Below are 27,988 nucleotides of genomic sequence, written 5' to 3' on the forward strand. Positions count from 1 at the left end.
CGAGGTGCAGGGTCTGAAGCACTGCACACAGGCCATGAGGAAGCCTCCTGTACCCCACCCCCAATTGGGGGTAGTGCAGGATGCAGAATGGAACCCCGCACTCCTGCCCCAACCCCGCTGGGGCCTGCACTGACCACCCTTACCCAGTTCACAGGGGGAAAGGGCCCCCTGAGACTCAGCCCCACATCAACCCCCTCCATCTTTGGGGCCCAGGCCAGAATGATACTTGCCCAGCTGGGCCCTGTGCCCACGTTTACTCCTCCCCGTTGCCTTTCCACTGAGGCGATGACAACCCCCTAATCTCTCCCCGTTGGGGGTCACTCCCTAGTCCCAAAGATCCCCCCCCACACACACAGCGCGAGGAGGCAGCTCTGAGAACAGCACTTTATTGCAGACACAGGGCAGACACTACTTCTTCTTGGACACACCGACGGTTCTGCCCCGGCGCCCGGTCGTCTTGGTGTGCTGGCCCCGCACGCGCAGCCTGGGGGAGAGAGGGGAGTGAGATGGGACCAGACCCTGGCCCGGTTCCAGACCTGCCCCCCAACTCTGAATCCACCCCCCAGCCAACTCCCTATGGCCCTGCACCCCCAGCTCTGCATCGTCCCATAATCCCACTACACCCACATGCAAAGGCTCTGCGCCCAGTTCCCCCTCCCCTTATCCAGCCCAATGACCCCTTTTATCTTCAGCCACCGTCCCCACTGCACAGCAAAGGATGAAGGGAACCCCCACCCCCATCTCCCAGGGAGTAGGCAAAAGGCCCCACCCCAGTTCATTAGGTCCCACCATTCACCCCTCCCACCCCCACAGCTCTCACTCCTCTCGTACCCCCAGAAGTGGCGTAGGCCCCGATGCGCCCGGATTTTCTTTAGCCGCTCCAGGTCCTCGCGCAGTTTGTTGTCCAGCCCGTTGGCCAGAACCTGAGGAGGAGAGAGACATGGGGATGGGGAGGTCAGGCACAGCTGGACTGGCTCAGAGACACCCAGCCCAGTTTCCCTCTGCAATAGGGGCCAGCACCAGCTAGGGCAGAGCCCCACAGGAGCAGCTGTGGGACAATCTACTCCAAGTCAGGGCTCGTCCTGATCTGGAATCAGCAGAGATCGGCTCAGGCCCTGCAGCACAAGGTCTGAGATCCCTGCCCATTGTCAGCATGAACAGAAATGGCCAGTCCCTTTGTGAACCTGGCTCAGCGACATCCTGTGGCAGTGAGTTCCACAGGCTAAGTACAGGGCACATATGAAAAAGTCTTTCCTTGTAGCAGGTTTGAACTTGTCCCCTTTCAATTCCATGGCGTCTCCCCTCATCCTCACGGCAGGAGTCAGGGAGGCCAGAAGCCCCCGATCCGCCCCTCTTGAGTGCCGAGGGCGTGCATGCTGGGACAGGAGTCTTGTTAACTCTGCAGTGACAGCCAATGGGCTGGTGCCCCCCCAACGCACTGGGGTGACAAAGTCCCCTACTGCCTAGGGGACCCCAGAGCAGCCCCTGCAGTGGGGGGAGGAACGAGCCCAGCCCCACACTGCTCTGAACATCACACACACCCAGCAATGGGCTCCGCACCCCGCTCTCACCTGGCTGTATTTGCCATCTTTGACGTCCTTCTGCCTGTTGAGGAACCAGTCGGGGATCTTGTACTGCCGGGGGTTCTGCATGATAGTGATGACACGCTCCACCTGTGGGGGGCACAGAGATGGGGTCAGGCAGGGGGCCCCCTTCACCCCAGAGAGACCTCCCTCCTTCACCCCAGAGAGACCTCCCCCCTCCGAGACATTCCCACGCTCTTGACGCCAACCTCCAACTAGATACCACAAGAAACCCACCCCCACCAGACACCCCTCAGCTGGCTCCCAGATACACCCTAAGCCTCAGCCCCCTACCCAGGTCCCCAAGTGAGAGCCATGCCACCTTCATCCCAGAGACCCCAGCTTCCCTTAGACCCCCCCACCCCATCTGAGACAAGTGCCACCCCCCATGGTCCCAGAGAGACCACCCCTGCCCTCCCCCCTTGCCCACCTCATCCTCAGTCAGCTCCCCAGCCCTCTTGGTCAGGTCAATGTCTGCTTTCCTCAGCACCACATGGGCGTAGCGCCGACCCACACCCTGGAAGGGGGAAGAAACATTAAGAAAGCCCCAGGGTGGGGACTCAGTACCACCCGCCGCATAAAGTGCCCAGGAAGCTCAGTCTCTGATGCCGAGAACAAGACCCCCCCCACACACCAGGACAGAAGAACCTGCTTCAAGAGACACCCATGGTACAGCCCAGCTTTAACCCCGCCCCCATACATGTCTCCATATACACCCCCACCCTTGCCCATGTAAGACAGACCGTGGGATCGAACCTGGGGCCTATACTGCATGAGCTAAACGCCACTGGGCTGTTAGCGATGGCTGTAGAGCAGACTCGTTAATCTCTCTCTCTCTGAGTGGTCTTGGTGCCACTAGATGGGACAGACACCACACCCCGGAGGTGTGTGGGTTAAACCTGCACCCTGCTCAGTGAGACCTTGTGACAGGGAGTTCCCCAGGCTAACTGCAGGCGTGAGAATCTTTGGGAGCTTGACCCCCTTCTCCATCCCAGCTGTGCAGCACCTCTCCTTCCGCCGGCCTGCCCGCTCCACCACACAGGGTCAGCCCTGACCCCTAAGTCTTAGATGGGGCACCTACAGCAGAACCCCATCTCCCCAGGGAGGGCGCCCCATGGATGCACATAGAGGCACTGGGATGTTTTTGACGTTCTCTCTCTGGTACAGAAATCCCAGGGCTGACGGCAGGGACACCCAGCCATGCCCCATTGGGGGTGGGGGGGGGAGATACCCCACAGCCCCCTCACCTTGATGGCGGTGATGGCGAAGGCGATTTTCCGTCGCCCATCTATGTTGGTGTTGAGCACTCGCAGGATGTGCTGGAATTTCTCAGGGATCACAAGAGACTGCGGAGAAAAGGAACGGGGTGTGTGTGTGTCAGCACAGGAGAACTGCCCCCTATCAATGCCCCCCGACTAGGGACACACTCCCCACAAGGCAGGGGTCAGCCCCAACCCTCTCCTCCAGGATGCAGCACCCCCCAGACCTGGTTGCTATATATAGCAGCCAGCCCCCCACCCTCCCACATACTAGCCTGGTCTCCAGTGCAAGTCCCCTGGAGCCCCCAACTCCCCCCCCAGCAGCCAGCCTTCCCGCACCCCCAACAACCCCCTCCTACTCCCCAGCAGCCAGCATGTCCCAGCCTCTTCCCCCCCCCACCCCCCCGGGCCAGTTCCCCTGGAGCCCCCCACTCCTCTCCCCGCAAAGCCCCGCTTCTACCCTTCCCAGGGAGCGCTGGCGGGCCCCGCTGCCCCCTGCTGGGGGCGGATGGACCCCGATCCCCCCCCTCCATTCCTCCCCCCAGGTCTGATCGCAGCTGCTCCCCCCAGGCCCCTTCCTGCCCCCTATCGGCTCCCCAGGGAGCCCCCAGCGGGAAATGGGGGGCGCCCCGTAAAGCCCCGGCTCCGCCCCCTCGGACAAGCCCCCGCCGGCCCCGCTGCCCCCCTCCCCGGGGCGGATGAACCCAGATTCCCTCCCGCTCTCACCATGGCGGCTACTCCGCGCTCTAGTCTCACCCCGTCCGGAAGAGAGAAAGGAAGTGACGCGCTGCCTCTTATAGACACTCCCCCTACAGGCAGATAAACTTCCGGTCAGGGCAGTTCACCTTCCGGCAGAGCAGACAGACTTCCGGTTCTCTCCGTAGTCTTTCCGGTCATCCTCCCGCAGAGTTCCACTAGGGACACCGCTACCGGGTTGGGCAACAATATGTGCGGTCCGGGTATGAAACCTGCCCCATGACAGAAGGTTCCTATGGGATTAAATCACCCCTATTGGATAGGGACTGACCCCCTTCGATTCCGGGGGGCATTTTCATGCCAGTCACCCACTCACGTTCCCTAAAGGGGGGCTTTGTTACCCCATTTCCGGTAGACTCCCGCCCACCCGGTGCATCATGGGAGTTGTAGTTTTTTAAAGGCGCACGGCCGGAAGTGAGCCTTGGAAGCCCGGATGCGGCGGAAGCGAAAGAAGGAGCGGGGCGGGGATGATGGCGGCGTTGAGGCCCGATGAGGAGCTAGGACTGCGGGCGACTGAGATGGAAGAAGAGGACGGCATGGTGAGGTTCCCCCCAGCCCTACTTCCGGTCCCCATGAACCCCACTTCCGGTCCCATTCAAAATAGGCCCGTAGTGGGGAACCGCCCCCTGCTGTCCAAATTGGCCCCCACTTGTCATCTACCCCCCCCCCAGCGTGCTGAGGGGCGGTTCTGGGTCTGGGAAGGGTTTGCATGTGACCCCGTTAAGTGTTGTGTTAAATGTGGGAGCCTGAAGGTTCTGTGACCTTTGATCCTGACCCCAGTGACCTCAGGCCCTTGCTTGGATCACCCTGACCCCAACATGACCTCATCCCACTCTGTCGCCCCCATGCCTGTTCATGTGACCCCTGATCCTTGTAACCTCTGACCCCACCCTGAACCTCCTCCCCCCATGCCCCTGACCTCTGCCCCTCCCCCGCTCTGTTCCCTCTCTCTGCGCTCCCCCCCCCCCGACTCCGCTGCCAAGGCCCCCACGTTGCCCCTCCCATCCGGACCCGGTGGCGTCCGTCCTGTGTCTCAGCCGGCGCATGAGGTTGCTGGCCTGGCGCGTGGGGCTGCAGCACCTGGTGACCGGGCCTCTGTCATGCAACATCCTGAACTTCCTAAACACCGTGTGACGTTAGCGACCCTCGCTGCGCGCTGACCAGTGTCCCTCTCATTTTTCCCACCCATGTGCGGAATGAATTTTGTTATGTGCCCCAATATGGAGGTGACATGTGTTAGCCAATTCGGCTCGTTTCCCCCTGGAGCTTGTTCAATTACCCCAAGGAGGCACGGAGACAAGGATACGGGCACCAAGTGTTTATTTACGATCAGCTGACGGGTGCTCTATCATGGCCACTGCCAGAGGAAAGAGACACACCTTACTGGCTCAGAATGCCCTCTTATATACTAGTGTACAAACATGTTTACGTGCAACGGTATACATTTCTTAAATTCCTTTTTGGACATACTAGGGGTCTGTTTAACATCTTTCCCCTAGGTATTTTTGTGTACGTGTATCTAAGAGAGATTACATACATGCAGAGATCAACTGGGATAATAAACAGAGGGTATGGATTAACTGAGGTGATAAGCAAAGGAATGCCCCGAGCGAGTAGCTGTCTTTAACTATTTCTCTATCAGTTATCCCCCCTTAAAAGCATTTTGAGAGCTTCTAGACCCCCCAGTCCTCCGTTTTTACTGGTTGATATAGTGCCATCATTCGCTGATATACAATCTGATTAGTCATGCGTTTAACTAATGCAACTAAACAAGGAGCAAAGCAAGCTAGGGTTAATAGGGTTGCGATACAAAATACAACAAGGAGGAAACCCTTTCGGAGCCATCCTATTTGTGGTAGCCAGGAGGTAAACCAGTCTGTGTCCCACCCACCCCAAGTTTGGACTGGGACATGGGTTAACTTTCTCATTTCCTTTGTTAGCTGTTTTACCACCTTTCCATTATCATCTATTTGTAAACAGCAATTGGACTCGTTTAATTTTGCACAGACTCCTCCTTCTTCTGCCAGCAAATAATCAAGAACCATGTGGTGCTGATAAATTGCATTTCTCATTTGGGTTGACTGATCAGCCAAAAGGTCGAGTGCTGTGGCTGTCTGGTTAGTGACTATTTCCAGAACAGCCTGCAATCTAATTATCCGGTTTAGGTTATAAATAGGCTCCCTGGCCCCAGATATTAACTCGCTAGGGTTCCAAGTGGCTGGTCCATAATGTTCTATAATTCTTTCAGGAGGCCACTCCTGAGCTCCCCACTTTTGGGAACTCCCGGCGGTTAAAGAGGAGTCCACGAACCGCTTTTCTCTAACTAGGTCATCATATACTTTGACTCCCAACTTATTTCCCAGTGTTTGGGGTAGCAAAAAGAACAGGGGCCTAATGTACCCAACATAACATATGCCCGTCCAATTTGGAGGCAACCTTCTGTAAGCATATTGCCCGCAGATCCAATAGTGACCTTTTAGGGCCCAAGTCCCTTTAGCAAAGGGACCATCCCAGGTTTCAGAATCCTCCAATGTTGTGTCAAAATATAAAGAATTGCCAGCTCGAAAAGGCGCTCCCGTAATGGTAGGTTCACCTTCTGAGTCACAGTAGTGGCATTTCCAAGCTCCGGCCCCCGCCTTCCAGATACAATTACAGCCTCGTCCGGGCTTATCGGTGCTAGACCAAAAATGATTGAAGAAGGTCCGGGTCCCATTATGGTGCTGCCATGCCCACTGATACCACCGTACCACATGATCTTTACTAGTGGTATTGTCTCGCTGACAACTTAGAACGAGAGCATCAAAGAACCCGTCTAATCCTACTGCCTCACAGCCTTTGCCCCTGTGACGCCAATAGGAACATTTTACCCAGCTACTATTAGAAAGTTTCACATGGGTATGGTTCCATCGTCCTTGGTACCTGGAACAATCATACGTGTTACAGTTGGAATCATAGCAATCGTATCCTAGGGATAAAGTCCAATCACATTTGCTTTCTCCTAAGTACACTCCCCCTTGCCTCGACCGGTTAAGGCAAAAGGTTCCTATTCCGGAAGAATAGAGTCGCCAGGGACTACTATCCTCAGTCCATATTCCCGTTCCTTCGTGTACTATGCTTAAGTTACTGACCCACCATTTGGGTTGCACCGGCTGAGCTACCCAAGGCCATTCATTTAAACCTCCTGGACCCCCACATACCCAACATTTACTAAGATTAAAAGAGCTTGCTACTGTTTCCCCTAATTGTAAAAACCTATTTTCCCAACCATAGCAATAATGGGAATACATAAACAGAAATATTATAAATGACTTCATTGCTTCTTTCTTTTAAACAGTCCCTTTAGTCCGTCTAATCCTTGGTACTCCCAGATGGAGTCTTCGCCTGTGCCACCCCGGGCTTCCGGTGCCAGGGCGGGCAGAGGGCTGGTGTCCTCTTCTGTTGGCTCGTTCTCCTGACTTTCCTTGTTAGGGTTTAGAAAACGCTTTACCCGTGTATGGTGTGTCCACTTGTCGCTTCCAAGGATCTTAACTGCAGTCTGACTGATGAGCGAGACAGTATACGGGCCGTCCCAACGTGGAGTGAGGGGATCACGCTTCCACCTCCTGATAAGGACTTGATCCCCAATCTGGAACGGATGCACGGGCTGATCCAAGGGGAGGGCCTGGAAAGATGCCGCGTATCGATGTAGCTGTAACAAAACAGATTGCAGCCCAGATACCTGTTTCCATAAAGAATCGTTCCCCACTTCCCAGTTTACATCTTCCCGGAATCCTGGGATAAGTACTCGGGGGGGAAACCCAAAGACCAGTTCAAAGGGTGAAAGTTTAAGACCCTTACGTGGGGCCCTTCGAACGCGGGTCAGGGCAAGTGGTAGAGCATCGAGCCACTTTAAACTGGACTCTGTACATATTTTAGTAAGAGTGTCCTTGAGAGTTCTGTTCATTCTTTCTACCTGTCCTGAGCTTTGCGGCCTCCAGGGTGTATGCAATTTCCATTGTATACCGAGGGCCTGAGAAACCTGCTGAACCACTTGTGAAGTAAAGTGGCTCCCCTGGTCAGACTCAATTACCTCGGGGAGATGGAAGCGAGGAAGTATTTCATGTAACAAAGCCTTAGTGACAGCTCGGGCTTGACAATGTCCAGTGGGATAACATTCTACCCATCCAGTGAGCTGATCCACAAACACGAGTATGTATTTATAGCCCCTACAAGGAGGCATTTCAGCAAAATCAACCTGCCATCTCTGAAAAGGGAAAGCAGCCCAGGGCCGTCCTCCCCTTGGGGCAGGAGGGCCGCACCCTTTTTGGTTTGTTCGCTGACAAACAGGACAATTACTGACAATTCTTTGAGCTTCCATGTGCATGCCCAGCCCCTTAAGGGATCGGGTAGCTAAATCAACCATGGCTCCCGACCCCATGTGTCCCTCTCCATGCAAAAGCCGAAGAATTTCCTGAAGCACTGGTCGAGGGACAAAGATTTCTCCCCCTGGTAATTTCCACCATCCAGAGGAAATCTGCCTGGCTCCTGCAGCCTTCGCGTGGCAAATTTCCTCAGCTGTATATTGGGGAGGAGGAGCCTCAGCCTCTGTGTCCTGGACCATCAGAAGCCAAGAGGCCCCGTCTTGGGCGGCCTCCTTCGCAGCCTGATCAGCTAGGTGATTATACCTACGCTGCTCGGGCTCAGGGGCTTTCCCATGGGCGCGCACATGTATCACGGCGACCCGGAGGGGAAGCATCAGTGCCTCAAGAAGCACTTTAATGAGACTTCCGTGTGCAATCTTTTGGCCTGAAGCTGTAATAAACCCTCTTTCCTTCCATAGGGTTCCGTGCGCATGCACCACCATGTAGGCATAACGACTGTCAGTGTACAGGTTAAGAGTTTTCCCGGTTCCCATTCGGAGAGCCTCTATAAGGGCCACTAGTTCTGCTGCTTGAGCGGATAGATTAGGGCTGAGTTTAAACCTGTGCACTCCCTTGCCCTTAATCACTACCGCTGCCCCAGTAAACCGCTTGCCGTTCACTATATAGCTAGATCCATCAACATACCCCTCGATATCGGGATTGGGCCAAGGCAAGTCCGAAAGGTCAGGGCGGGGTTTAGTTTCCTGTTGCAAGACTTCAACACAGTCATGAGTGGGGCTAGCCCCACGGGAAGTCTGGGGATCAGGTAGCAAGGTAGCTGGGTTAAGGGAGCTAACGGTCTTAAAAGTTAAGTTAGGGGCCAGCAAAAGCCCTACCTCATACCTAGTATGTCGGCTGGGATTTAAATGTTTTTCTCCTGCGCCTGTTCCCAGTATTTGAGGCACCCCGTGGGGGACCACAACCTCAGTGTCCCCACCCAGGGTCAATTTTTCGGCTTCCTGGACAAGGAGGGCAGTGGCCGCAACAGCCCGTAGACAGGCAGGCCACCCCTTGGCGACAGGGTCCAACACCTTTGAATAATATCCAATAGGTTGCCATGTTGGTCCCGACCTTTGGCATAGGACTCCAGCTGCTACCCCCCCTCTTTCATGAACATACAAGGTGAAGGGTTTCCGGGGATCTGGGAGGGCTAGAGCTGGAGGCTGAACCAAGGCTTCTTTAAGCTCTCGAAATGCTTTTCCCATTTCCCTATTCCATGTCCAGTGAAGCAGACCCTCCTTAGTCAAGGATTCATATAATGGTTTAGCCTTTCCCCCATAATCAGGGATCCAGAGCCGACAAAAGCCAGTCAAGCCCAGGAAAGCCCTTAACTCACGGGGATTCCGGGGTTCAGGGCTGTCAAGTATAACCTGGATTCTTTCCTTGCCCAAACTACGTTTCCCTTGGCATATATGATATCCGAGAAAGGTAACCTGTTGTTTAACCAATTGAGCTTTTTCCTTTGAAACCTTATACCCCTGTGCCCCGAGGTAGTTAAGGAGTTTTACTGTCTGTTCTTTACAGGCTGCTTCTGTTTCAGTGCTTAAAAGCAGATCATCGCAGTACTGAACTATATTGCATGAGGGGTGGTTAGCCAGAAACGGAGCCAGGTCCCTTTTCAACTGGCTGCCAAAAATCTCGGGTGCACAAGTAAGTCCCTGGGGGACCACAGTCCAAAGATACTGAGCCTTGTAGTGAGTATCTGGGTCCTCCCATTCAAAGGCAAACAGCCTTTGAGATTCCTCATCAAGGGGTATAGAAAAGAAAGCATCTTTTAAATCTATCACAGAGAACCAGCTATGGTTCTTAGGGACCTGTCCCAAGATAGTATGAGGGTTTGGGACTACTGGATAGGGGGCCTCTATTAGTTTGTTAACCTGCCTTAGATCTTGAACCAATCGGTACTGCCCATTAGGTTTAGGGACTCCTATTATTGGGGTGTTATATGGGGACGTACCTTCCGTGAGCCACCCATACTGCAGAAACTTTTGAATAAGAGGCTTTAACCCAATCCGAGTGGTTAGCTTAAGGGGGTATTGTCGAATTTGAACCGGGCTGCTCCCTTCCTTAAGAGGGATATGCACCGGTAAGGCATTTCTGGCACGGGCTACGCCTCCCTCCTCTGCCCATACTTCTGAATGGACTCCTTGCAGCTGGTTCTCATCCCTCCCCCGACCCTCCAGAGAGAGGTTTCTAGCACTCACAAGTGCCATCTGGTAGTTAGAGGCTTGTTGCTTAGGAAGCCTGACCTCCATAGTTCCATTATCAAATGAAATTTCTGCCTGTAACTTAGTGAGGATGTCTCGTCCAAGAAGTGCTATGGGACAGGAGGGGCTACAAACGAACTGATGGGAAATCTGATGGTCCCCTATCTTTACGAGGAGAGGCAAAGTCTTTTCCAAAGCTGTAGTTTGTCCCTCAATCCCCTGTACCATTGCACATCCCTGAGCCCTACCTCGGGGAGCCTTATTAAGGGGGAGCAAACTAAGGGTGGCCCCAGTATCAATAAGGGCTTCAATTGGGCGGCCCTCTATTCTGATTTTTACCGTGGGATCCAGGCTGGCGGCTTGTGCTGCCAGGAGGGGCCGCTGGGTCCCCCGGCCTCCCTATGGGGAGGATTCTTTCCCCGGGAGTCCTGTATTGTAGTAGAAGATAGGGAGGGGCGGAGTTCTATCCTTACACTCCTTTCCTGTAACCTGTCGTTGGGGGCATTCATTTTTCCAGTGCCCTTCTTCCTTACAGATGGCACACTGATTCCGACCCAGACGGGGGCCTTTTCCCTTTCCCAGTGGCCCTGTCCGTCCCTTACTTTTGCCCCCCTTTTCCTCATATCCTCCCCTCAGGGCCATGGCCAAGGCGCGGGCCCCTTTCTTTCGCTCTTCATCATCCCTTCGATCATAAACCTTCATGGCAATTACTAACAGTTCCTCTATATTTTTGCCCGCCGCCCCCTCCAGCTTCTGCAGCTTTTTCCTAATGTCCTCATAAGATTGCCCAATAAAGAGAGGAATTAGTACCTGTTTCCCACTAGCACTTTCAGGATCTAAGTCTGTGTATCTTTTACAAGTATTACAGAGCCGCTCATAGAAAGCAGCTGGATTTTCGTTCTTTTCCTGTCTTATGTTATACAGCTTGGACCAATTCGGGGTTTTTTGGATACAACGTTTCATTCCCTGTACTATGGCCGCGGCGTATTCTCTATGTTTAGGCTCGCCAACTTTATTCTGTGGCCAGTCAGGGGGGCTCTCAGGCAGCAGATCATTCACCTCAGCCGAGGTTTTCCCTTGCTCAAGTAACTGTTCGCGAGCTTTTGAGAGAACCAGGCGTCTCTCTCCTGCGGTTAATAGAGTATTAAGCGCAACTCTCATATCGCCCCAGGTAGGATTATGAGCCGTAATTAAGGTCTCAAATACCGCAGTTAGTGGGGCGGGGTCCTCCGAAAACGGGGGATTCTGCTGCTTCCAATTATATAAGTCACTAGTGGTAAAGGGAACATATATCATATTAAGCTCACCACCGCGGTCCAAAACCTCTCGAAGGGGTGCTTGAAATACTACGCCACCCTTCTTACCCGATGGACTAACAAATTTTATCTTCATTTCCCCAGGTGGATAAGTGGAATCTATGTCCCAGTCCTTGGAGCCAGCCTTGCCCCTTGTGCGACTAGCTATCGGGCTATGTAAGGGGTTTGGGGTGGACTCTTCTCCGGAGGAGTCTTGGCTATTTGACTCATCCCCTGCTTGGTCACTCGGCTCCTTTTCAATTTTTACGGGTGAAGGGTCACTTGATTCCTTTCTTATTTCTACAGTTGAAGCGTTACCCTGAGGAGGCGGGGAGGGGCCCCCATTTTGGGGTGGGGAAATGGGAAGGCCAGGGTACAAGGGAGGAGGAGGCATCGGATCGGGGGCCGAAGGAATTACAGCTGGCGGGCAAGTTTTCTTAACAGGAGGACAGGGTTTCTTAATAGGGTCACGGGCCAGTAAAGTTTTAATGGTCCTTGCCTTACATTTTTGCAACCATGGGGGAGGGCTAGCCACCAGGTCCTGCCAGATGTCTATATAGGGGTATTGGTCCCAATGCCCATCCCTGATCACAATACTATGTACTGCCTGTACGGTTTCTGGCTTGAGTGTCCCCCCCTCAGGCCATTCTACCCCAAATGTTGTCCATTCAAGAGTACAAAACTTTACAAGATTATCCTTACATAATGCAATTCCATAATCAGTATGGTCTCTAAACCTTTTCCAGTTATTTAGCATACATCTTAAGGGTGTCCCGGAAGAGGTACTCTGTCCGGACCCCATCGTGCTCTTATCCAACTTTCGAGATAAGGAAAAGACAGGGCTCTAGCCCTAATTTAGGGAGACACTTGGTCACGAGGTTCGGCTGACCCCCCTTGCAATCAAGATATCCTGGTCACCGGGTTTCCCCTCGCAGGAGTCTTGGGGCGGCTGAAGTCAGCTTAAGCCTCGGACCTGGTCAATGTTACTTTACATAAATAAAATCACAGTCTTTTATATTTTTGGTTTCCAGCAGATCATTAAGAGGAAAAACAAGATTACTCCTCCTATGAACAGGAGCACTCCCTGGGGCTTTTCTAAGTCCCAGTAATTATCCAGAATGGCCCACGGACTCGTAGAGTTAGTGGAATTATACATGGGCCATTCCTTATTTACTTAACAACACAACAACACAATAACAAGGTATACACAGAATACAACAATGCCAATATACCCTTCCTTACACAGGCTGCCTAGAGGGTATCTACCATCCAACCCACACTTCGGGGGCGTTATTCCTCAAACCCAGGAGGTAAACGCACTTACCGCCCGGAGTGGCCGCGTCCGGCAGTTGGATCTTCCCTTCTTTGGAGCCGTCCTGCTTCCGTGTCTTTTGGAGTTCTCTTTAGAGGGGACACAGCCGCCCCGGCCGATTGTAACAACCTGAGGCCCGAGCAAACCAACGCTCAGGGTGGCCACTCCTCAGAATTGCTCTCGGCCGTCGGTCAGAGTCCCCTACAGGGAGAGAAGTCCCGGCGGAGTCGCCATTTTGTTAGCCAATTCGGCTCGTTTCCCCCTGGAGCTTGTTCAATTACCCCAAGGAGGCACGGAGACAAGGATACGGGCACCAAGTGTTTATTTACGATCAGCTGACGGGTGCTCTATCATGGCCACTGCCAGAGGAAAGAGACACACCTTACTGGCTCAGAATGCCCTCTTATATACTAGTGTACAAACATGTTTACGTGCAACGGTATACATTTCTTAAATTCCTTTTTGGACATACTAGGGGTCTGTTTAACATCTTTCCCCTAGGTATTTTTGTGTACGTGTATCTAAGAGAGATTACATACATGCAGAGATCAACTGGGATAATAAACAGAGGGTATGGATTAACTGAGGTGATAAGCAAAGGAATGCCCCGAGCGAGTAGCTGTCTTTAACTATTTCTCTATCACATGTGACACATCACCTTCATATTGGCGCACATAACAAAATTCATGTGGTGGGGGTGGGGTCAAGGGGTTCGGAGAGTGGGAGGGTCTCAGGGCTGGGGCAGAGGGTTAGGGTGTGGGGGGTGAGGGCTCTGGCTGGGGCTGTGGTGTGGGGCCGGGGATGAGGGTTTTGGGGTGCAGGCTGCCCCAGGGCTACGGTGGGGAGAGAGGACTCCCCCCAGCTCTCTCCACACAGCAGCACCTGGGCTGATGGGGGAGAGGCACCTCTCCCCGCCATGGCAGCTCTGGGGTTGGGGCCGCAAGATAAGTGCCCCGGCCCCAGCAGGTCTGAGCCCGGGCTGGGGGAGGGGTGCCGCAGCAGGTCTGGGTCGCAGCAGAGTTGGGGCCGGGGGAGGGACGCCCCAGCCACGGTAGGTCCCCAGGTGGGTTCCCTGAGCACCTGCGCGGCGCTAAATAGGCTGCTGTGTGGCTGCGCAGCTTACAGGGAACTTAGGCACTGCCCCTCGCGAGTGCTATTTATCCTCTGTCTCCATGTGTTAGCCATGATCTTTCACCCCCTGCGGTGCCCTGACCCCCCCATAACCTCAGATTCTCCTATCCCCATCCATCCACCCTTGCTACATATCCCCTGAATCCACCCTCAGCTCTCATCTTTGACCCCACACTGCCCCCCATGACCCTGGGACCTCCTGTTTCATGGGTGATAGAACCCCACTGGCCCCTTTTTGTGCCCCACACCCCATAGCTTCCAACTCCTATTCCATGTCCCCGTAGTCTTTGATCTCTGCAGTGAGCCCTACGTTCTGTGCTCCCTCCTTGACCCCCACTTGTCCCTCTGTTCCTAGCCCACCCCCCGTAACCCTGAGCTCTATTCCCTGAACATCTATAGCACTTATACCCCCCAGCCTCTGGCCTGCCTAGCCTGGTCACTGGGTGTACCTCTAAGACCCCTTCCCCAGAGCCTGCTGGAGCTCACTGCTCCCCCACAGCCCCCCGTAACAGCCTGACCTGCACACCCTAGGGCCGTGGAGAGGAGCTGTCGCTGCAGCTGAACTTGGGGGACCTGGACCTCACCTCAGATGAGTTCATCCTGGATGAAGTGGACAGTAAGTGTGTGTGGGGGGGGGGGCTTACCCCTGCACAGCAACCAGTGGGGGGCGACAGTGATCTGGGAAAGTGAGGGGAAGGCCGTGAGGTGGGGGAGGCCAGGAGTAGTTTGGGTGGATGTAGGCAGGTGGGGGAGCACTGTGGGGTGTGGGTACTGTGGGGAGGTGGGTTTGGGGGACCACTGTTATGGGAACTGACCCGGTCTCCCCTCCCCCAGTTCACATCCAAGCCAATCTGGAGGACTCCCTGGTTCAGGAGGCGCTGAAGACAGTAAGTTGCCCCCCTCCTCCCTCTCCTGGGGCAGGGGCCCAGCTGAGCCCCCCCCCGCCCAGGTGACTCTCCCCTCTCTCCCCAGGGCGTGGATCTGCGGCAGTACTCCAAGCAGGTGGAACTGGAGCTGCAGCACATTGAGCACGCCTCCATCAGGGACTGTATCCTGCCCCGCGGAGTCCCCCAAGAGCCCACACAGTGTGGGTGGGGGGAGGGGGCAGATGGGGGGAGGTCTCAGTGTCAGGGGGAGGTCCTTGCACCCTGGCTGTACTGCTTCATACCCTGGGGTGTCTCCCTCCACACTGGCAGAGGGGGTGTCAAGGGGCTAACCCCTCCCCAGCAGAAAGAGTAAAGTGGCCCCTCCCAGGGCCTCTCCCAAGCATTCCCCCCACTGCCTGGCTGGCTGGGCCCCCCATGCCCATTTCCTTAGCAGCCTGCCTGCCCTGCAGACATCAAGGAGAGCAAGAACATCACCTCCCTGCACAACCAGATCACCGCCTGTGACGCCATCCTGGAGGTGAGCCTCTGAACCGCATGGGGCCCCCACCCCTCCAGCCCCCCACCCTTAGGTCACTGCCTGGGTTACCATCCTGGAGGTGAGACCTGGAACCCCATGGGGCCTCCCACAACCTTCTGATGCCCCCAAACTCTCCCCACTCCCCAGAGCACTGTCTGCAGTCCATGTCTCTGACTGGTCCCCCTCCCCCCCCCCCCCCCCAGCGCATGGAGCAGATGCTGAGCTCCTTCCAGTGTGACCTAAGCAGCATCAGCTGCGAGATCCAGACGCTACAGGAGCAGTCGGTGGCCATGAACCTGCGGCTCAAGAACCGCCAGGCCGTGCGTAGCCAGCTCAGCCAGCTGGTGGACGAGCTTGTGGTGCCAGCCGCCATGATCAGGTGGGGGGACAGGCTGGGGGCTGGCCACCATGGTCAGGTGGGGAGCTGGGCTTGGGGCTAGCTGCGAGGCAGGGGGATGGGAGGTGTGAGGAAGTCACCATGGGGGGACAGGCTGGGGGCCGGCTGCCATGGTCAGGTGGGGGGCTGGGCTGGGGGCCGGCTGCCATGATCAGGTGGGCGGCTGGGGGCTGGCTGCCAGGCAGGGGGATGGGAGGTGTGAGGAGGGCACCATGGGGGGACAGGCTGCAGGGAGATGGGGGAAGGCGCTGGTGGGTAGGGGGGTTTGGGGTGCTGGCCACCACCTCTGAGCCGGATGCGCAGGCTGTGAGGTGTGACCCTGGGATGCCTTTGTCCCTGCCCCCCCCAGCACCATCCTGGAGGCCCCGGTGACCGAGCAGGACTTCCTGGAGCAGCTGCATGAGCTGAACAACAAGATGAACTATGTGAAGGAGCAGGCCTTCCGCGAGACCATGGCCTGCACCGACGTGCACCACGTGCTGGACCGGCTGAAGGTCAAGGTGAGCCCCGCCCAGGGAGTCCAGGCTCGGCCCCTCCCCCAGAGCCGGGCCAGCTGGGCTCCGTCTCCCCCAGACCCCAGCGGTCAGGGGTCATTGGTCAGGCTGCGTCAGCCCCTCCTGGGGGATCTCTGTGCACATGGGGTGGCCCTGCTGGTCACAGGGGTTTTGCGGGATGGAGGTGCGGGAGGTGTGGAGCTGAGGTGGTGGGGAGGCGCTGGGGGGAAGGAGAGGGTGTCCGTGTGGGCTCAGCCTGCCCTGTGGTCCGTGATCCGCACCCCCTCGACCCTCTGCAGGCTGTGACCAAGATCCGGGAGTTCGTCCTACAGAAAATCTACTCGTTCCGCAAACCCATGACCAACTACCAGATCCCCCAGAATGCCCTGCTCAAGTACAGGTCAGCCATGGGGTGGGGGGTAAACGAGAATCTCCCAGAATGCCCTGCTCCAGTACAGGTCAGCTATGGGGGGGAGGTTAATGGGGATTCCCCAGAATGCACTGCTCCAGTACAGGTCAGCCATGGGGGGGAGGTTAATGGGGATTCCCCAGAATGCACTGCTCCAGTACAGGTCAGCCATGGGGTGTGGGGTGGGGGTCAATCAACGAGAATCTCCCAGAATGCCCTGCTCCAGTACAGGTCAGCCATGGGGTGGGGAGGTTAACGGGGATTCCCCAGAATGCACTGCTCCAGTACAGGTCAGCCATGGGGTGGGGAGGTTAACGGGGATTCCCCAGAATGCACTGCTTCAGTACAGGTCAGCCATGGGGTGGGGGGTAAACGATAATCTCCCAGAATGCCCTGCTCCAGTACAGGTCAGCCATGGGGTGGGGGGGTAAACGAGAATCTCCCAGAATGCCCTGCTCCACTACAAGTTAGCCAGTGGGCAGCAGGGGCTATGGAGCTCTCCCAGAACGCCCTGCTCCAGTGGCGGGCAGTTCCCCAGACTGACGCGCCTTGGCAGGTTCTTCTACCAGTTCCTGCTCGGGAACGAGCGGTCGGTGGCACAGGAGCTGCGGGAGCAGTACGTGGAGACCATGAGCAAGATCTACCTGTCCTACTTCAAATCCTACACCAGCCGCCTCATGAAGATCCAGGTGAGGGGAGCCCGGGGAGAGTGGGGCAGCCCTCAGGGTGGTGGTGTAGGGAGCCTCATGGGGCAGGCGTGTGGGGGTGGGGATTCCCACACAGTGTGCTCTGGTTCTCCCCCATGTGAATGACAGGGTCGGGATGGGGAACCCCACACTAACCCCCCCCCCGTCTGTCCTGCAGTACTGGGAGGAGGGGCTGGGAACCCCACACTGACCCCCGTCTGTCCGTCAGTGTTGAGGAGAGGGGCTGGGGACCCCACACTGACCCCCCCATCTGTCTGTCTGTCCTGCAGTACGAGGAGGTGGCGGAGAAGGATGACCTGATGGGAGTGGAGGACACGGCCAAGAAAGATATCCTGGCTCCCCTGTGCCTGGACAGCCGCATTCCCAGGCACCCTGCGGGGCAGGGAAAGGGTGTGGGGCTGAGGGTGGGGGGGCTGGCTGGGATGAAGAAGTGGGGTGGGGCTGGGGCTGGGGGGGACTGGCTGGGAAGGTGAGGGGGGGCAGCATCTCCCTGCTCTTTCCCTTGACCCCCGCCCCCCACGGTTTTTCTCAAAGCCGTCCCTGAAGAACCGCAACACGATCTTCACGCTGGGGAACCGGGGCAGTGTGATCGTGGGGGCCGAGCTGGAGGGGCCCATCATTGTGCCCCACGCTGCCCAGAAGAGCGACGTCCGCGTGAGCAAGGGGGGATTCGGGGGGGGGGTCAGGCTGGGGGGGGGAAGGAGATGGCGGGGACAGGAGGCTTGGCCTGGCTAGGGGGGGAGGGGCGGGAGGCTGTGACCTCTTAGGGCCAGTGGATCCAGGGGGGTCACTGGGGAAGCAGGTTGGGGGCGGGGCTGGGTGTGTGTCCCTCCCCCCCCCCCCCAGCAGTACCCCTTCGAGTCGCTGTCCCGCAGCCAGAGGGGTGGGGTGGGGGCTGTGTCCCCCCCCCCCCCGGCTAACATGCCCCCCCCCCCCGGCAGTACCCCTTCGAGTCACTGTTCCACAGCCAGAGGGGTGGGGTGGGGCTGTGTCCCCCCCAGCTAACACGCCCCCCCCGCCCCCGGCAGTACCCCTTTGAGTCGCTGTTCCGCAGCCAGCACTACGCCCTGCTGGACAACAGCTGCCGCGAGTATCTCTTCCTCTGTGACTTCTTCCTGGTGACGGGGCCCAGCGCCCAGGAGCTCTTCAACGCCGTCATGGGCAAGACGCTGGCCATGTTCCTGGTGAGCCTAGGGGAGGGGGGGCTTGGCGGGGGGCAGGCCGGGGGGGCGGAGATGGGCAAGACGCTGGCCATGTTCCTGGTGAGCCTAGGGGAGGGGGGGCTTGGCAGGGGGCAGGCCGGTGGGGCGGAGATGGGCAAGACGCTGGCCATGTTCCTGGTGAGCCTGGGGGAGGGGGGGCTCGGCGGGGGCCAGGCCGGGGGGGCGGAGATGGGCAAGACGCTGGCCATGTTCCTGGTGAGCCTGGGGGAGGGAGGGCTTGGCGGGGGCAGGCCGGGGGGGGGGAGATGCTGGGGTGTTGTTGCGGGGAGGGGGGCGGGAGGGGGCGGGAGGGGGCGGCTGGTGGGGGCTCTCGGCCCCTTTGACTCCGTGTGTGTGCCCCCCAGAAACACATGGACGCGTACGTGTGCGACTGCTACGACAGCATCGCCGTCTTCCTATGCATCCACATCGTCCTGCGCTTCCGAGCCATCACGGCCAAGCGCAACGTCCCCGCCATCGACAAGTGAGTGTGGGACCCCCCCCCCCTGCTCTGCCGCTGGGCCCCACAGCCCGTCTGGGGCTGGGAGAGCCCCCCGGAGTCCCGGCTCCCAGCCCTCTGCTCTGCCGCTGGGCCCCACAGCCCGCCTGGCGCTGGGAGAGCCCTGTGGAGTCCTGGCTCCCAGCCCCCCGCTCTGCCGCTGGGCCCCACAGCCCGCCTGGGGCTGGGAGAGATCCGGGGTCCTGGCTCCCAGCCCCCTGCTCTACCCCACTAGACCCCACTCCCCTCCCAGAGCTGGGGATAGAACCCAGGAGTCCCAGCTCCCAGCCCCCTGCTCTGACCACTGGGCCCTGCTGCCCGCCCAGAGCCAGGAGAGAACCCAGGCATCCGGCTCCCCCCCCAGGTACTGGGACACGCTGCTGGAGATCCTGTGGCCACGGTTCGAGTACATCCTGGAGCTGAACATCCAGAGCATCCAGAACACGGACCCCCAGAAACTGGGCTTCCTGGACACGCGCCCCCACTACGTAGGGGGGATGGGCGCTGGGGGGAGGGGTGGTGGGGGTGGGGGCTCACCCTGGGAAGGGTGGGTAGTGTTGGTGGGGGGGCTTTACAGGATGTGGGGAGTTAGTGGGCGCTCATATGGGGCGAAGGGGGCTAGAGCTGTCGGAGGAGTGGGGGGGGCTGGCCTAGGGCAGGGTGAGTAGTTTGGGGGGTTGGGGTGTCGGGTGGAGGTCAGGGAACACCAGGGGAGGAGTGTCTGGGGGTCCCCGGGAACCCTGCTGTGCCCTCAAACCCCCCCCCCCCCGTATCCCCCCAGATCACGCGGCGCTATGCGGAGTTCTCCTCTGCCATTGTCAGCATCAACCAGACCTTCCCCAACGAGCGAACCCACACGCTGCTGGGGCAGCTGCAGGTACGGGGGGGCCTGCCCTGCTAGGGGGGAGACACAGCACAATGGGGGGTGCAGTGGATACCAGGGTGGGCCCTGTGCTGCCAGAGGGCTATGGGTACCATGGGAAGGGAGTCCTGCAGCTGGGGGGAGCTGGGCTCCCTCGGGCCCCTGGGGGTGGGGCACACCCAGCCAGGGGACCCAGGAGTCCTGGGGCACAGGGGTGACTGGCTCGGCCCCTCAGCTCTGGCTCTGCCCCAGGTGGAGGTGGAGAACTTCGTGCTGCGGGTGGCGGCTGAGTTCTCATCGCGGAAGGAGCAGCTCATCTTCCTCATCAACAACTACGACATGATGCTGAGTGTCCTCATGGTAATGGCCCCCCACGTGCTCCATCCCCCCAGAGCCAGCCTGTGTCCCCTGCCTGGGGAACTGGCGCCCCCCAGAGGGGACAGGCTCCGTGTCCCATTCCCTGCCCCCCTGAGCCAGCCAGTCCCTGTCCTGGGGCCGGATGGGAGCTGGCGCTCCCAGAGGAGACAGGCCCCGTGTCCCATTCCACCCTCCCCCAGCCATTTACCCCCCTGCCCTGGGGCTGGCTGACGGCCAGTGCCCCATAGAGGGGAGAGGCCCCGTGTCCCTTTCCCTGCCTCCTTCCACCCCCCATCCCCTGTGCCAGGCAGCCCCTGCACCTTGGTGCTGATGGCCTTGGGGTGACAGGTCACGCCCCCTGCCCCGTTCCCTCCCCAGGAGCGGGCGGTGGAGGAAAGCAAGGAGGTGGAGGGCTTCCAGCAGCTGCTTTCAGCCCGGTCCCAGGTGAGTTCCCATGCGCCCTGCAGCTAGGGCCAGAGCGTGGCTGTGGGTCCAGGCGGTGGGCACTGACCTGGGGGGCAGGGCTCTGGAACAGACGGGGGGCACAGTAGGGGGTGGGGGTCTGGAACAGATGAGGTGGGGTGGGGGGTGCGGTGGGGTGCGGGGCTCTGGAACAGAGGGAAGGCAGGGTGGGGGGTGCAGTGGGGGGTGGGGGTCGAACAGATGAGGTGGGGTGGGGGGTGCGGTGGGGTGCGAGGCTCTGGAACAGAGGGGGGGGCAGGGTGGGGGTCTGGAACAGATGTGGGGGGGCGCGGTGAGGAATCAGCTGAGCCCAAGCTCCATCCTGGGGTCACAATTGTCCTTTCTGGCCTTGGAATCGAAGAATGCGTCACGTGGCCCTTTGGGGGTGTGTGTGGAGGGGTCTGACCACCACAAGGCCCCCCCCACATGGGGTCTCCTCACCCAGCAGGAAGCTTCCTGGGGTGCCCTGATCCAGGCCTGGGACCCAGGGCTAGGAGATGGGGGGGGGGGGAGGGGGAAGGTGCAGTGCCAGGGGTGGGAGTGTGGGGAGGATGGGGGGGCAGGGCCGGCGCTGGGCTGGAAGTGGGAGTGTGGGGAGGATGGGGGGGCAGGGCCGGCGCTGGGACGGGGGGTGGTTGTGGGGGGAGGATGGGGGGGGGATAGGGGGGCAGGGCCGGCGCTGACTCTCTCCCCCCTCCAGGAGTTCATCGAGGAGATCCTCTCGCCCCCGTTCGGGGGGATGATCGCCTTCGTCAAGGAGTCGGAGTCACTCATTGAGAAGGGGCAGCTCGACCGGCTGCGTGGGGAGGAGGGTGAGACACGGGGACCCCCCGCCCCCCACACGAGGAGGGTGACAAACAGGGATCCCGTTTCTACCCCCCCCCCGGCTACACCAGCAAGGGAGCTGGAGGGGTCCCTCGGCTGGCGGCGTGAGCCTGTCCCCGGTGCTGGGTTCTCTATACAGGGGTTCCCCAGAGTGGGGGGTGGTTCTAGGCTCTGCCCCCGCCCCGGTGGCACTGACCCCCCGTCTCTCCCCAGCCCGGGTGACCCAGCTGGTGCGCGGATTCTCTACCACGTGGAAGGCCTCGGTGGAATCGCTGAGCCAGGACGTCATGAGATCCTTCAGCAACTTCAAAAACGGGACCAGCATCATCCAGGTGAGACGTTGGCAGCGAATCACGGAGCCGGGAGGCTGGCAGGGACCCCCAGAGGCCACCGAGTCCAGCCCCCTGTGCTGAGGCCGGGCCAAGTAAAGCCAGCCCCGCCCCCCCGGGAGCTTGTCCAACCTGGCCTGAAAAACCTCCAGGGACAGGGATTCCCGGGTGTGGGGGCTGGGCTGGGGCCCCAGCCTCCCCCGGCGCCTGGTCCGGGTCTTCGCTGCCTGGGGAGTTAGAAAACGTTTCATCTCCAGCCGGACTCACCCCTTGCTCCGTGTCCTGCCTGCTGGGGCCACGGAGAGCAAGCGACCCCCCTCCTCGCTAGAACAGCCCGGGGCAGAGCTGAAGGCTGCTCTGAGCACCCCCCCCCCCCCCCCGGACTAACTGAGCCAGGTGGTTTTAACCTGTCCTCACCGGTCGGGGTCCCTAACCCTGTGTCACTTGTGTTCTCCTCTGGACTCTCCCACTTGTCCCCCTTATAGCCATTCCATGGAGCCCCCCCGGGCCGGGACGGACGTGAGGGGGGCTGGGATGTTCCTTAGAGCCCCGTTACCCTGTAGCTGCTCCCCTCGTGAGGGACTGAGCACAGGGCGTGGCAGCTGTACTGGTATTGATGTTATGTATGGGGGGGGTCAGCCTGAGAGCCAGCTCCTGCCAGGTGGTGGGGACTGGAGTGCAGGGAGCTCCGAGGTCTGGGGGGAGGCGGCACTGCCTGGTGGGGGATGGACATGGGGTATTGGGGGGCTCTGACTCCCCCACTCTCTCCCCTGCAGGGGGCGCTGACCCAGCTGATCCAGTACTACCACCGCTTCCACAAGGTGCTGGCGCAGCCGCCCCTGCGCGCCCTGCCGGCCCGCGCCGAGCTCATCAACATCCACCACCTCATGGTGGAGCTGAAGAAACACAAGCCCAACTTCTAGGAGAGGGGAACCCACGGCCCCCAACCCCGCCCCCGGCCTGGGCGGGGGGGAATCGGCACAGCCCCCTCCCCCGCGTGGGCACAGGGGGGTCTGTGCCCCCTCTCCCCGATGCACTGGGGGAAGTGGAAGATCCTTGTCCCACTCTTCCCTTCTCCCCCTGCTGCTGTAACCCCCCGGGACCAGTCCAACCCCAGCGCTCCCCACCAACCTGTGGGGCCCCTATGGTTGGGGGGCAACCCCAGCGATCCCCACCAACCTGTGGGGTCCCTATGGTTGGGGGACAGCCCCAGGCTGTCAGCACCCCTCTCTGCCCTGCGGTGGCTCCCCACGAGGGAGGGGGAAGGTGAGGGACCTGCAGGTGGGTGTTGGGGGGCTCTCCCCTCCCCTCCAGGTGGCTTGTGTATCTGGCTTTGTACAGTGACAATAAACTCCCTGCTACTCACCAGCTTGTCTGGGACCCCTGGCATGGGATGGGGGAGGGGCAGAACAGCAAGGAGGACCCCCCCTCCCCCATCCTAGCACAGGGAGGGGAGATGGGGTGGGAATCAGGGCCTGCGTCTGGTACCCGGCTCAGACACGTGCTCCGGCGGCCTGAACTCCCCCAGCTCCGACCAGCGTGTCCAGTTCACCCAGTACCTCCCCTCCACAACACGAGGGGGAACCAGGACTCCTGGGCTCTATCCCAGCTCTGGGAGGGGAGTGGGGGCTGGTGGGTTAGAACAGGGGGGTCTGGGAGCCCAGTTCTGTGAAAATGGAGCCCAGGCTCCTCCACCTTGCCCCCGAACCCCAAGAGACTCAGACGCTGATGCTTCAAAGACCCAAATTGCTTAATGAGCCACAAACAGCAGAACCACTTTGAAAAGCCCCCAAAGCGAATCCCACCCCCAGCATGGGGGGAAGCAGCAGGCGGCACCCCTGTGCAGAGGGGACAAAGCAGAATCTAGGGGTGCCCCTACACAGCCCCTTAGGGGCAGGCGTCTGTCCTGGGAGCAGCACCCCGTCCTTGGGGGATGTTTCCAGCTTTTTGGGGGCCCTGCTTGGGCCCCAGCCCTGCCGGCTCCAGCAGCTGTACACGGGGGCGCAGCAGCAAGGCGATCGCCGGGCTGAGTTCCATGGGGGGACGGGTCAGTCCTGGTCAGAGGGGCCCCCCTACTTCTGCTCCTTGGTGGGGGCATAGTACAGCTCCAGCGGCTTGGTGACCTTCCAGAACTTCTCGTTCACCAGCTCCAGGGTGAGGGAGCCGTTCAGGGTCTGCGGGGAGACGGGGTTAGTGGGGGGGAGCGCCCTCTGCTGCCCCCACCCCCCCACAGCCTCCGCCCCCCTACTACTGCAATGGGGCCATCCCTGGCTGCCAGGGGAGAGCGCTCCCTGCTGCCCCCGCCCCCCAGTGCTGCAATGGGGCCATCCCTGGCTGCCAGGGGAGAGCACCCCCTTGCTGACCCCCACCCTGCAGCACAGGCCCCTAGCACTTCCCCGGGGCCAGCGCTGCCTCCCAGCCCCCGTACCGTGAAGGGCCCCCCGGAGGTGGTGATGTAGATCGTGTACTGCTTCTCGCTCACGTCCTCCAGGCCGGGGGCCTCAGGGCCAGGGGCCGGCGCTTCCTCCAGTGCAATGCGCAGGGCCAGGTACTTGGAGAGGTGGTCCACCGTGGCGTTAGCCGTCGTCTTCACGTATCTGTTGGGCATGGGGCAGGGTGAGGGGGATTGCCAGGCCCGGGGGGAAGTATGGGTGCTGGGGGGGGAGAGGGCTGGGGGGCCCTGGGAGGGGGGGGGTATGAGTGCCAGGGGAGGGGACAGCGGGGCAGGTCACTTTGGAGGCTGCACGTGGGAGAGGCGCAATGGGGTGGGAGTGGGCAGAGCTCTAGGGGGCATGTGTGACAATGGGGTGCTGGACTTTTGTGGTCCCCAGGCTCTCCCCTCTGCTGCAGCTGGCTCAGGGGGATCGTGGAATGGAGGGGCCCCCGGAGCCTGGGTTCTCGAAGGGGGACGCTGGGGCTCAGGGAATGGATCAGCCCCTGGCTGCTCTCACCTGGTCTGGGAGTATTCCCCTTTCTCCACCAGCACGGGGTGGGGGCGGAAGACGAGTTCGATCTCGCTGCTGCCCGGCTCGGCGCCCGGCTCAGGGGTCCCGCAGCCCCCCCCGTCATGCGAGGTCTCAGGGTCGGGCTCGGGCCCCGAGTCGTCGGAGGCGCGTGAGCGCTTGCGGCTCGGGCCGGCCTCGGGGTGGCTGGGGGCCGAGGCGTTGCTCAGGTGGGAGCGGCTGTCGCAGTTGTCCTCCCCCCCGCTGAACGTGGTGTTGTCGGACTCCTGGTGCAGCTTCCGCACCCGCTGCGCCCTGGGGTGGGGGCAGCAGAGGGGGGTTATCTGGGGGAGGAGCAGCAGAGGGAGACCGGCCGGGGGGGGACGGGGGGGGGACACTAGGAAAGTCCCTGCAAACCCTGCGTGAAATGCCGAACTGAGCCAACAGACGCAGCACTCGCTTTGGGCTGGACCCCTCAGCCGGCCCCAGCCCCCCAGAGCAGGGTGTTGAGGGCAGAGCTAACGGGTGGGATTTAGGGAGGGTCCTGAGGGACGGGACGGGGGCGGGGAGGGGAGGGGGCACGGCTATAGCGACGCCCTGGTTCCTCTGCACAAAAAAACGGTGGTAAAAACCCAGGAAATTCCCTGCCAACAACTGTGTGAAATGCAGCCATGATCCCGGGGAGACCCCTGCCCCCCACCCCCCGGGCGCCTCGGTCCTGCCCCCCACCTGTGCATGGCCTGCATGCGGAGCCCCTCCTCGATGCTGCTGCTGAGCGCCTGCTGGTTGTGGAGCCGGCTGAGCTTGGCCAGCACGCGGTCCTGGTGCGCCTCGTACTCGTCCCGGCTCGGGTAGATCTTGGAGATGAGGGCGTCGAAGTTGGGGTCGGGGCGGAGCGAGCGCTTGGAGACCAGCTTCTTCCGGCAGGTGGGGCACTCCTTGTTCCTGCACCGAGAGGGGGTTATCCCGGGCATGGGCCCCCCGACCCTTCCCTGTCTGCCCCCCACAGCCACCCCCCAGGAACCCCCTGATCCGCCCAGCCCTTCCCCATCCGCCCTCTGCAGCCACCCCCCACCCAATACACCCCTCAGTGACCCCCCGACCCACCCAGCCATTCCCCAGCCACCCCCACTCAATGCGCCCTCCAGCAACCCCCCCACAAACCCGGGCCTTCTCTGACACGCTTCCAGGCGGCCCCATCCCTTCCCCAAGGCACCCCCTTCCCTTCCGCCTTTCCCTGCTGCCCCTCCATGCCCCGCCCCCCCCGTACCCGCTGCGCAGGGCGGTGACGATGCAGTCGGAGCAGAAGCGGTGCAGACACTCCTTGGTGGTCATGGTGTTCTTCAGCATGTCCAGGCAGATGGGGCACATCAGCTCGCTGTGCAGGCTGCGCGGGGACACCGCGATCTCCGTGCTGTCCATGATGGCCTCCTGCCGGGGGGGGGGGGGGTATCAGAGCCCAGGCACCCACAGACCAGCACCCCCCACTTACAGCCTGGTCTCCCCATGCCTCCCCCAGCCTAGTGCCCCCACAGCCACTTCCAGCCTGGTCTCCCCCAACCCCACCTCCCACTTTGGTGTTCCCCCACCCAGCCCAGTCCTGGCTCCTCACCCCCCTACCCCACCAAATCAGACAAATGGGTCCATCCAACCCCCTCCCTCCGAGCCTGTTATCCCCCCGCCCTGTCCCCCAGCCGAGTCTCCCCCCGTGTCTCTGGCCCCGTCCCCCCAGCCGAGTCTCCCCCCCGTCTCTGGCCCCATCCCCCCAGCCGCGTCTCCCCCCATGTCTCTGGCCCCGTCCCCCCAGCCGAGTCTCCCCCCGTGTCTCTGGCCCCGTCCCCCAGCCGAGTCTCCCCCCGTCTCTGGCCCCGTCCCCCCCTCACGTGTCTCACCTGGGGGGTCCGGTGCAGTTCATACAGACTCAGCTCCCAGGTCTTGCTGGCGCTCTGAGCATTGGCTGGGGTCGCCATGGCGGTGGGGGCCGAGGGGAGGGGAGCTGGGGGGGAGACAGATTAATGGGGAGCAGCCAAAGCTGGGGTTACCCAGGAAGCTCCCCACATACACCGAACTCCCCAGGGGCTGCCCCCTGAGCCTCCCACTCTTCCCCCATCTCCCAGCCCCAAGGGTCCCCCGAGCCAGAACTGTCCCTCCTCGAGTCACAGGATTTCCCCCCTATTCCCAGCCCCCTCTCAGAACCTCCCCAGCTGCAGGGTGCCCCCCATTCCCAGCCCCCCAGGGTCCCCCCAGCTGCAGGGTGCCCCCCATTCCCAGCCCCCCAGGGTCCCCCCAGCTGCAGGGCCCCCCTATTCCCAGCCCCCCAGGCCCCCCCAGCTGCAGGGCCCCCCTATTCCCAGCCCCCCAGACCCCCCCAGCTGCAGGGTCCCCCTATTCCCAGCCCCCTCTCAGAACCTCCGCAGCTGCAGGGTCCCCCACATTCCCAGCCCCCCAGGGTCCCCCCAGCTGCAGGGTCCCCCCCATTCCCAGCCCCCCAGGGTCCCCCCAGCTGCAGGGCCCCCCCTCACCGACTCTCCGGGTCCGACACACAAACAAGGTTTTTTTTCCTCCTTCACTTTCGGGGGGGCGGGGCCTCCCCTCCACCAGAGACGTCACTTCCTCCCCTCCCTCCCCGTGACGCCAGGTACTCCCCCCTCCACCGCCGGTGATGTCACCCGCCCAGCCACGCCCCCTCCCGAAGCGGAACGGGGCGGGCGGGGATCCCGGGGAATCCCCCCGAGACAGAGACCCCACGGCCCCTCCCCCAGAGAGACCCCCCTCCCCTCTGGAGAGACCCCCCGGCCCCCCTCAATGAGACCCCCACGGCCCCTCCCCCAGAGAGACCCCCCTCCCCTCTGGAGAGACCCCCCGGCCCCCCTCAATGAGACCCCCGCGGCCCCTCCCCCAGAGAGTCTCCCCCCTGAGAGACCCCCCCAGCCCCCCAACAGAGACCTTCCCCAACGCCCCCTCCCACAGCGACCCCCAGCCCTGCCCACAGGGAGGTCCTGGCCCCAACAGACACCCCCGGACCCGTTTCCGAAGGGATTTAACCACCCCCCCCCGTCCCTCCCCTGCCCCCCCCCCGATCCCTCACACTAGGCAGAGCTTAACCCCCTAGACCAGGACCCCCAGCCCCCCGAGACAGAGACCCCAGAGTCTATT

The 27,988-nt window shown here is 60.4% G+C and overlaps 3 protein-coding genes across 3 annotated transcripts; 1 reads left to right on the forward strand and 2 right to left on the reverse strand.

The window, feature by feature from the left end:
• Window positions 1-372: 372 nt before the first annotated feature.
• Window positions 373-3,739, reverse strand: RPS18 (ribosomal protein S18). The gene is given in 6 exon segments (XM_065415516.1): window positions 373-484; window positions 832-923; window positions 1,572-1,673; window positions 2,014-2,100; window positions 2,831-2,929; window positions 3,569-3,739. Coding segments are annotated over 6 exon segments (627 nt in total). The 3' UTR covers window positions 373-408.
• Window positions 3,740-14,532: 10,793 nt separating this feature from the next.
• VPS52 (VPS52 subunit of GARP complex) lies at window positions 14,533-22,813 on the forward strand. Its single transcript, XM_065415476.1, has 18 exons — window positions 14,533-14,559; window positions 14,916-14,991; window positions 15,280-15,347; window positions 15,551-15,726; window positions 16,094-16,244; window positions 16,538-16,638; window positions 17,204-17,336; window positions 17,624-17,681; window positions 17,875-18,008; window positions 18,383-18,538; window positions 18,922-19,040; window positions 19,420-19,543; window positions 19,837-19,932; window positions 20,170-20,277; window positions 20,653-20,718; window positions 21,437-21,548; window positions 21,775-21,893; window positions 22,667-22,813. The coding sequence occupies exons 1-18, from the start codon at window positions 14,533-14,535 to the stop codon at window positions 22,811-22,813; spliced, it is 1,971 nt and encodes a 656-aa protein (XP_065271548.1).
• Window positions 22,814-23,622: 809 nt separating this feature from the next.
• RING1 (ring finger protein 1) lies at window positions 23,623-27,422 on the reverse strand. The gene is made up of 7 exons (XM_065415490.1): window positions 27,355-27,422; window positions 26,725-26,828; window positions 26,103-26,263; window positions 25,562-25,777; window positions 24,842-25,147; window positions 24,319-24,487; window positions 23,623-24,064 (listed from the first exon to the last, which is right to left on the reverse strand). The coding sequence occupies exons 2-7, from the start codon at window positions 26,800-26,802 to the stop codon at window positions 23,963-23,965; spliced, it is 1,032 nt and encodes a 343-aa protein (XP_065271562.1). The 5' UTR covers window positions 26,803-26,828; window positions 27,355-27,422; the 3' UTR covers window positions 23,623-23,962.
• Window positions 27,423-27,988: the final 566 nt, after the last annotated feature.

This window comes from Emys orbicularis, chromosome 13 (genome assembly GCF_028017835.1).
Source record: "Emys orbicularis isolate rEmyOrb1 chromosome 13, rEmyOrb1.hap1, whole genome shotgun sequence".
NCBI classification, from domain to species: domain Eukaryota; kingdom Metazoa; phylum Chordata; order Testudines; family Emydidae; genus Emys; species Emys orbicularis.

Excerpts from the sequence above, each read along its gene's own strand:
- RING1 (XM_065415490.1), bottom strand. The coding sequence starts at position 26,802 with ATGGCGACCCCAGCCAATGCTCAGAGCGCCAGCAAGACCTGGGAGCTG. Across the intron at positions 25,148-25,561 it reads CGCATGCAGGCCATGCACAG|GGCGCAGCGGGTGCGGAAGC; the intron begins GTGGGGGGCAGG and ends CCCCCACCCCAG. Across the intron at positions 24,488-24,841 it reads GGGGAATACTCCCAGACCAG|ATACGTGAAGACGACGGCTA; the intron begins GTGAGAGCAGCC and ends CATGCCCAACAG.
- VPS52 (XM_065415476.1), top strand. The coding sequence starts at position 14,533 with ATGAGTTCATCCTGGATGAAGTGGACA. Across the intron at positions 14,560-14,915 it reads CATCCTGGATGAAGTGGACA|GGCGTGGATCTGCGGCAGTA; the intron begins GTAAGTGTGTGT and ends CTCTCTCCCCAG. Across the intron at positions 17,682-17,874 it reads GGAGGACACGGCCAAGAAAG|GGTTTTTCTCAAAGCCGTCC; the intron begins ATATCCTGGCTC and ends CCCGCCCCCCAC.